The sequence below is a fragment of the Teleopsis dalmanni genome, chromosome 2 (genome assembly GCF_002237135.1).
Source record: "Teleopsis dalmanni isolate 2A chromosome 2, ASM223713v2, whole genome shotgun sequence".
Classification (NCBI taxonomy): Eukaryota; Metazoa; Arthropoda; class Insecta; order Diptera; family Diopsidae; genus Teleopsis; species Teleopsis dalmanni.
In genome coordinates, this window is record NC_051847.1 from 55,543,727 (window position 1) to 55,552,836 (window position 9,110).

General features: G+C 31.1%; 2 protein-coding genes across 2 annotated transcripts in view; one reads left to right on the forward strand and one right to left on the reverse strand.

The window, feature by feature from the left end:
- The first annotated feature begins 2,246 nt into the window (after window positions 1–2,246).
- On the forward strand, window positions 2,247–3,552 carry LOC119679390 (mRNA-decapping enzyme 1B-like). The gene has a single exon (XM_038091718.1). It carries the CDS (start codon window positions 2,363–2,365, stop codon window positions 3,434–3,436), a length of 1,074 nt encoding a protein of 357 aa, XP_037947646.1. The 5' UTR covers window positions 2,247–2,362; the 3' UTR covers window positions 3,437–3,552.
- Window positions 3,553–5,269: 1,717 nt separating this feature from the next.
- LOC119674594 (transcription elongation factor SPT5-like) overlaps window positions 5,270–9,110 on the reverse strand; it is a 5,156-nt gene continuing 1,315 nt past the window's right edge. The window contains exons 5-14 of the mRNA XM_038085739.1: window positions 9,095–9,105; window positions 8,896–9,033; window positions 8,389–8,839; window positions 8,096–8,333; window positions 7,796–7,968; window positions 7,341–7,594; window positions 7,091–7,286; window positions 6,725–7,037; window positions 6,156–6,566; window positions 5,270–6,099 (exon numbers count right to left, since the gene is read on the reverse strand). Of these exons, the coding sequence (XP_037941667.1) occupies window positions 5,531–6,099; window positions 6,156–6,566; window positions 6,725–7,037; window positions 7,091–7,286; window positions 7,341–7,594; window positions 7,796–7,968; window positions 8,096–8,333; window positions 8,389–8,839; window positions 8,896–9,033; window positions 9,095–9,105 (2,754 nt within the window). The 3' untranslated portion in view covers window positions 5,270–5,530. The remainder of the gene's footprint in view (window positions 6,100–6,155; window positions 6,567–6,724; window positions 7,038–7,090; window positions 7,287–7,340; window positions 7,595–7,795; window positions 7,969–8,095; window positions 8,334–8,388; window positions 8,840–8,895; window positions 9,034–9,094; window positions 9,106–9,110) is intronic.

Genomic DNA, 9,110 nt, shown 5'->3' on the forward strand with positions numbered 1-9,110 from the left:
TTTTAGTCTCATCCTGGACTTCTTCCAGAAATGGAAAATAAAAATTAACAATGAGAAAACTAAAGCCCTATTTATTACTCGTAAACACAGGCAACATCCACTGAGAGTAAGAGTTAGTGACATTGCGATTTATTGGGAGGACGGCATTAAATACTTAGGAATCATATTTGATAAGCAGCACAAGAAACAGTTGCGCAAAAACACTTCAATGCTTACAACCATTTTTCAAACACAACACCCTTAGCACGAAGAACAGAAAACTTATATACAGCCAGATAATTAGACCAGCACTACTTTATGGGTGTGTCGGGTATAACAAAACTGCCGACTCTACTATCCAGAAGCTACAAGTTGCTCAAAGTCATGCTCTCCGAAGGCTCTTTAAAGTGCCATGGTACACCCGCACGAATGACATGCTAAGAGACCTTACAATAGATGCGATCAAAAAATATATAAGGGGCAGAGCTCTGAAGCTATATGAGAAAACCGACAGGCTGTTCTACTTAGTAGTGTCCTGCTAACCGCACGGGGCAGATCTTAGATCAATCATTGAATAATCATTAAGATTATATATTATATATTATATTATATTACCGTGAAGATTGGGAATACTAACAAAATGTCTAAATCTGAAATATGTTCGCGCAAGTGTAACCACTTTTATTTAAAAGATTATAGGTCAGTTAGTTTTACATGCTTTGCCTTAAAAACTATAGAGAAACTACTAGACTTACATATCAGACACGTTTTATATTGTGGAAAGATTTCGACAGGTCAACACGCATACACGAAAAGGATGTCAGTTCATACATGCCTACTTCTACTTCTATAAATATGCGAGCCGGCTACTCGATTACTGGACTATTATTAAAAAAGTAAAACCATCTAAAAGTCACCCAACAATAAATAATGTTGTTACTGACAAATGACATAATTTGTTTTTCCTCGAAGCAAATATATACACCAGAGAGCTGCAATGAGTACTCAACACTCGAATCATTGGCTGTGTTTCATTTATATGCATTTTTATATGATAATGATTTATGCTTTTCTCATATTATCTTCATTAACACCGACATTCGACACAAAAGTGATGCAAATAATTTATAATTCATTCATGAGTATGACGTTACAGTCGGGAAAAATTTTCTTGTTGTTGTTTACTGTGCACATTAAATATTCAAAAACACAAACAAAACACATCCATTTACAGTGATAACAACAACAACAACAACAACACACCAAAAGTATATTAAGCACACCCACTTTTTTTGTTTAGCAAACAACAGAGCTCAAACAAAATTTTTGGAATGCTACAAGTCATTCGAGTCATTCATTTTCGATGAGTATATTCATACTCACCTGAGTACAGTTACAGTTATTATACTGTAAGTGATATTTGGTAGTATCGCCCAGTTGCGTCAGATATATGCCCCTTTATAAAAAAAAAATAGCTCTGATTTATTTACCATACCCCAAATATCAAAAATTAAAATTAGTATGGTTGTTAATCAAAATCTTTATTACATTTTGTATATCAGCATATAATCATTAAAAGGAAAATTATCAATTATTGTTGTTGAAAAATATTTCAATATGTCTAGAATATATTAATTTAATTTTAATAATAAATTTTAATTCTCTATAAATTGTCAAAATGACGAATGCTCTTTACAAGCATTTTTTACTGTTTAGACAAAATTAAAAATAGAATAATTACTGAATTTATACTATATTAAAGGAATAAAAATATTAAAAGAGTAATAAAATAAAATTTAGTAAATTTTATAAAAATAATAACAATAAAATTCCAAATGGCATTATTAGTAATTTTATAATTATTTATTAAAGTAATGTAAAAATATACATGATAAAATTCCAAGCAGTAAATAACGAATTAAAAAAATAAAAGTAATGAGTCATAATATAAATATAACAACTAGTTTACAGAGTACTTTTGATTTTTGTACAAAACACCTTAAACCATAGTGTGGTGAAAAAAACACTAGGTGATTAAGCTTGGAAATTTGTCAATATATGTTCAGAAATGCAAAAAGCTTTTTGTTGTCAAAAATCTTAAATAATTGTGAAAATTTGACAAATTTGTAAAGTGCACAGAATACGTCCGAATATCCATATAAAAAATTTGCCAATAAATATCGATAAATATAGAGTAAAAATTCGATATATTCTATGCTTAATGATTTTCTGCATTAAACAACACCCTTTAGGTGATTCATTTCAACTGTACTATTGCTATACTGAGCAGTACGAAACCAATACATTAATCGCCGTTTTATAACCGTGTTAACGCATAATTTTGTTGCATATTGAATTGTGAAAGTATATATTAAAAAAAAAAATGACTGACAAAAGCAAAACTCGTATGAATTTATCTGCAATAAAAAAAGTTGATCCCTATGCAAATGATATAGTGGATTTATCATCACATGTTGCATTTTACACATTTAACTCTGAGCGTAATGAATGGGAAAAAACTGATGTAGAAGGCGCATTTTTTGTTTACAGTCGCATTGCTCAACCGTTCCATAGTATATTCATAAACAATCGTTTAAATACAAACTCATTTGTTGAGCCAATCACTTCTGATATGGAAATACAGTCACAACCACCATTTCTTTTATATAAAAATGCGCGATGCCGTATTAGAGGTTTTTGGTTTTACAACAGCAAGGAAAGTGATAGAATTGCAGTACTATTAAATAAAATTCTATCAGATGCTACAAGTTCAACTGTACAAGCTGCAGATAACAATGAGAATAAAGAGCCCAAAAATAATGTTAATATATTTAAAATGTTATCTGATGCGCAAATGGAGTACCTTTCTTCTCACTCTGGACAAAATAATACCGAAAAGAGCGGTGCACCAGTAAACGTTATAAAGTTTTTTGAGTCAGCTAAGCCAGCTATTCCTGATATACCATTATCTCAGCGTATGTTGCCAAATACACTATTCGTTGATCAAGTTGAAAAACAACAAAGGGCAATAACACCATTGAAACAGGCGGACTTGAAACCAAAAAATTTACCAGTTGAAGATCGTAGTAATGTACAGAAAATGTCTTCTGTCGTTACACAAACCCATAAAAATTCCAATTTCGAAGTTGACCAAATCACGACGGAACTTAAAATAAGTTCTAATAAAGAAGTAGTTCTGACGCCGCCAACTCTATCAAGGCCACAAAATCAACATATGCATAAAAGATCTCTATTACAATTCGATTCTAAACCAGCATTGATGCCGCCAACAATGTTTGACAAACCAATAAAAAAAGAGAGTCCTCCACTGCAGGAACCTTTAAATGCATCTCAGCTAGTACAAGCATTTACTTACTTGATAGAGAATGACGAAGAGTTCGTTCACAAGCTGCACGAGGCATATTTAAATAGTTTTACAAAAAGTTTATTGGGATAAATCTTAAAAATATTATATTGTGATTTCGGCTTGAAGTCGAACAATATATGTTTTATTCAAAGCAAGCAGTAAGATAAACTTATTCCACAATTTTATTTGCGTTATTTATTTAAATGCATTTTTATTTTCATATGTTAATCATAAAACAATAATAATAAAAGTATTGTTTTTGAAACAAGTTTCGCAAATAATTTTCTAGTTTTCATTTTAATAAATTAAGGCCTCATAACTTTTTACTAATGGATAAATTGTTAAATATGTACATATATATAATATGTATATATTCATCACCAAATAAGTTTTTAAATGGAACTGTCAAGTTTGTTGCATTCCAGGAGTGACATCACGTCGAATATGCTGCTGGAAACTACCCGTGTAACGATGCCAGTAATATAGATTCCAAATAAATGTAATTCAAATAAATGGTAGATGCCCCTTGCTTACACGGAGTTATAAGTGAAACATAGCGAATATATAAAGCGTTGGTGTTGCTATATTTATATCTAACAATTCTAAAAAATATTGGAATATATTAAAGAGCGTTTTAATACATTTTTAATTCGGTTTTAGAATTTATACTCCCATGTATAAAATTTATGAACGATAGTTATTATTAATATATGAAGCTGAGATATCTCAAAAAAATTATTCTTACGTGATAGCTCTATTAAAGATTTCCATGTCAAAGAACGTTATAAGTTCTACCATATACTCGTTTATTAGAACTATATAAAAAAGTAATCCTATATATATTTTGGAAGTTTTATTATGGTGTGAAATATCATTATTTGCAATTTTTTGATCAAACAAACTAAATATCAACTCTCAAACTATTTGACTCTGTAAGTGCCATATTAAGCTGGCAATAATCATTTGAATTCCTGCGTGTAATATGACGCTTAATTTTTTCTCTTCCGGACTAAAAATTCAACTTCTTGGAAAATACTTCAAGGCGATTTAGCCGTTTATTAAAAACTTACGCAAGTATTAACAAGTTACAATTCTATAGTGAACCAAGATCCAGCTTTCTAAAGTTTCAAATCTGTTGCATTTTTAAAATGGTCAGCAAGATGTGAAAAATCATATAAATTATGATAATATAAAAAATTTATATTATTACGTTATATAAAAGTAAACTTTAAGTACTTTTATTAAAAAAATTTAATTTTGACCTCAGGAGGAAACGGGAGAACGCGCTATTTTCCTACTGCTGACATCTCGAACTCAAAATGACAATTAGGCTAAATTTTAAAAAACAAATATGCAAAAATAATGATGAATTCAAGCATTATTTCACATACTTTTTAGGCCGACATATATTAATATGTATTATTTTTTCATGCCAATACATTAATACTTGTTCTCTTACATATTTGACGTACATTATTTAAAGTGTCCTAGTTTAGCAGTTAATAATAAAATGTCATTTTAAATTTTATTTATGGCTATTAAAGATTATTGTTATAATCTTTAGTGGAAAAATAATTTATAGAAATTTTTTTCTATTTTAAATACCTAACTCAAAAAAAAATACCTGTATCCAATAAACTTAAAAGCTCATTTACCAACAAAGAGATATTTTGTTAAACCGATTGCCGTTGATGGTATGACCAACTGTGTGGGTTGCTAGAACTCATTTCCTCGATTGCTGAATTAAACTTTATATATATAGTTACAATATCTCTGAAGTCTAATTAGCCTTTTATTTACAAGAACTGAATACACCTTTACTCTCAATAATCGTATAAACATTTTAATAACACAAGTAATAAAAGCAAAAAATGTTGAAATTAAACAAAAAAGCAACAACCAGTTAAAATATTTTTTGCGTGCTTTTATTGTGTATATAATAAGAAATTTCAATGTCCATAACTGAGACATAAATTTTCTCTATTGAATATAAGTCATATTGTTATTACAAATAAATTGTAAATATGCACACATCTAATCAATCATAAACGACAAGTTGTTTTAAAAATTGTTGTTGTACTCATTTTTACTACAAATATGAGTTATTATTTCAAAATAAAAACAAATACTTTTATTTTTAATGTCATCCTAACATATATCCGTTGCTTTTAAAAAGTATTTCATCTACTCAATTGATTTCATCTTGCAGAGTAAAGATGTAGATAACATCTTACATTCGCCATTAATTTTGCATATACTTGTAGTTTTCTCATCCTGTGACATAACCCTTCCAATCGATTCTCTTCCTTCACCATAGATAATCTTAAATTCATCACCAACTTCTGGTGGTACTGGCATTAAATGTTCACTTACAATAGACACGCTACGATCTTCCTGTCTCAAAAATACGGAACAAACACCATTAGAGACGGTTCGTATTATGCCAGTTTGTCCAACTAAATCGATATCATCATGTTTATGAATTTTGACTTCAATATCTGTAGTACACCAATCTCCTATAGGGGAATCTAAGCTAGCTCCTGGAGTTTGTGGATTAAATGGCGATTGAGGAGCCGCTCCAGGAGTATTAGGAGAGTAAGTAGAAGGTGATGGAGTGTTCATGTAATTAACTGGATATGGTGAAGGAGTTGGACTTGGACTCGGATTAAATGGACTATAGCTACGTTCAGAACCATACAATGTTCCGGGTGTTTGTGGCGCAAACGGTGTATTTACTTGATATCCTGGTGTACCTTTAAAAAAAAATTATTTGAATATGATACAAAAATTTTAATCATTTTCAAATTACTAGGATTATAACCAGGACTTGGGCTTGGATCTTCTATATTATAATCGAAATCATTGCTACGTGCTGGTGTATTTGTTACATTTGGATCCCAAGCACCATGACGTGGTGTCATACTGCCTTCATGTAATGGAGTCATTGCACTAGTATATGGAGTGCGACTTTCAGCATCCCAATTAGGTGTTTGATTTCCAAGAAGTGGAGTTTTAGATCCCATAGCTGCATAAACTGGTGTTTGTGAACCATATCCTGGTGTACGTGAAGGAGTTCTGCCATATGTTGAAACATTTCCTTCTTTTCCAGGTGCACCAACAATTGAAATGTGATTCCTATCAACAGATATTGTTTGACATGAAGTGTGTAATTCTACTCGAGCAGTACTTTCTGTTGCGTCCTTGACAATACCGACTGCACCTAAAATTTTGAAATTGTTAACAGGATTAATAACTTTTAATTTTCGTTAAATTATAATATAAGTTAATTGCTAAAAAAAGAAATAATAAATGGAATATTATTTTTAATATATAACCAAGAAAATATATTCTTTTTGAAATTTATCTACTTATATTTACCTTTATATGGTCCAACACTTATTTTTATAGTTTTTCCCAGTATTTCTCTATCACGTGTAACACGGAATCCACCACGTCCGCGGCCTCCGCCACGTCCTCCTCGTCCACCGGATGGATGCATAGGAGACTGTATACGAGGAGACATGAAGCCTAGACCATTAAGCCCACCAATATTATAAGATTGAGATTTACTACCACCAGCTAATTGCAAGTGCCGTGTTTTGCAAACAAATATACCGCCATTTTCGGTATACATGCGACAATGCAAGAAAGCTAAACTGCGATATAAATGTTTAATTTCACCAGAACGTCCCTAAAAAACAAAGTTAGAAATAACAAATTCTAAAGCAAATTATTAATTCTTACAGCATGTGGACCTTCCATAACCTTAACAATGTCACGTCGACGTATTTGATTTTGATCTGCATCGAGAGCAATTGTGTTTCTATTTTCTCTACGTTTATGCAAAGCTGTTGGTTTACATTCAATTACTTTTCCATGCATACCAAGTACATGGAAATTTTCTCGTTCTAGACGCACTATGACTCCAACATTTTGGGGACTAATATAAAAAAAAATTAATTTTTATATCGTATAATTATTAATTACATCATACTCTAATTGTACTAAGTCGCCCCACTGGAATTGTCCTAAGCAATCAACGCCTGTTGCAACATCTGTACAAAGTTGCAAATCTCTTGGAAGTACTTCCAGTTCATGATTTGTTAAGTCCGATACAAGAACGACGCGAGAAGGCTCAACACGTATAATTAAACCTGTCTCACCTTCATAGCGACCAGCCAACACCCTGGCGTGATCACCTGTTTTAAAGTATTTACGAAGTTCACTAGCTTTAAATATAAGAGGATCCTAAAAGAACAATATAAGTCTTAAGTTTATAATAATTTTTAACAAATTAAATCAAATACTTCAATAACACAAAAGGTGTATTCAGACCGAACTCCGTAAATATTTTGTTTATATGCGACAAATTCACATAAAATTTTACGAATATCGAGTTCAACCTAAATACCTCTAATATTAATAAAATTTTAATGTTGTTATTAATACTTTTAAGTCCTGATGTTTGGGTAAAACCGTTATCATGCCACCATCAATAGCAATTATTTTCGCCTGAAGATTTTCCAAATCGCCGATGCAAACTTCCACATTATCTCCCATGGAAAATGAGTGTGTAGAAGAGGGATCATCCTTTACCGAAGAAACAATTTCCAAGTTTACATCTTAAAATCGTTAATAGGTTAATTAATATAATAAAGTAAATAGATAGTGCATTAGTTTACATATACATATGAATGTTATATATATTACAAATTATGAATACTTTTTTGAATAAAGAGTATATAATACCTTCAGGTTGTTCTTCAAAACGTTCAAGCTCTGCCAAAGAAGGTTTTACACCATCTGCCAAAATTGCAGACATTGTAAAGTTTTTATATAGAAAACCTTTTCGCGAATATCGGTTTCCTTCAAAAAGAAGAAAATCACCATCAGAATGTACTTCTCCACCAATCGCTCTAACTGCTTCCGGATCGAATGGTTTAGCTGGTGGACGACGCTTCTTCTTACGCTTTGAATCATCTGCATCCTAAAAATATTAAAATGATTGTTATGTTGTTTTATTATATTAAAAATGTACTAACAGAGCTTGTGGTTCTCAATGCCCCTCTCATTCGAGTGTAATCAATTCTCGGAAGTAATTTTAAATGTACTTGGTTTTGCCCCAAATCAACATAATCGACTTGTGCTATATCGTCTTTATACAAACCACGTTTAAGACGAACCCATTGCTTCACTTTAAGACCAACTTGCTCCTTTATAACTTTCAAGACATCAGTCATTTCCTTAATTGGAACCATTTCCTGTTTCCATTTACCCATACGTAAGTTACCAACATTTTCTATTGCTGTTTTAACATGTGTTTGTTTATAAGATTCAATATAAATATATCCCTTAACACCTTCAGGGGCTACAACCGATTTTATTTGTATTGGGTTATCAGTATTAAGATAGGTCAAGAATTTCCGCATTAATAAAAGTGCCGTAGCTTTTTCTTCGCCTATTCTACATTTAACCATCCATAAGTTTGGATCCCTAAAATATAATGTTATATTAATTTCATACATATATCTACGATTTCATTAACAAACTTGATTCCTGGTAGAAGAGTCTGCTGAGTAATTTCATCAGACATTTCCTCTCCTCCATCACCAAAATGTCTTTTTGCTACAGATTCATCAGCATATTTCTTACGTAAGTATTCTTCTATTTCATCCTCCTTTTGTGTGCTTAAATGTTATTAGATATTAATATATGTACACTAAAATATATTTATTTTGTTGTATTTACTCCCACAAATTTGTTC

Excerpts from the sequence above, each read along its gene's own strand:
- LOC119679390 (XM_038091718.1), top strand. The coding sequence starts at position 2,363 with ATGACTGACAAAAGCAAAACTCGTATGAATTTATCTGCAATAAAAAAA.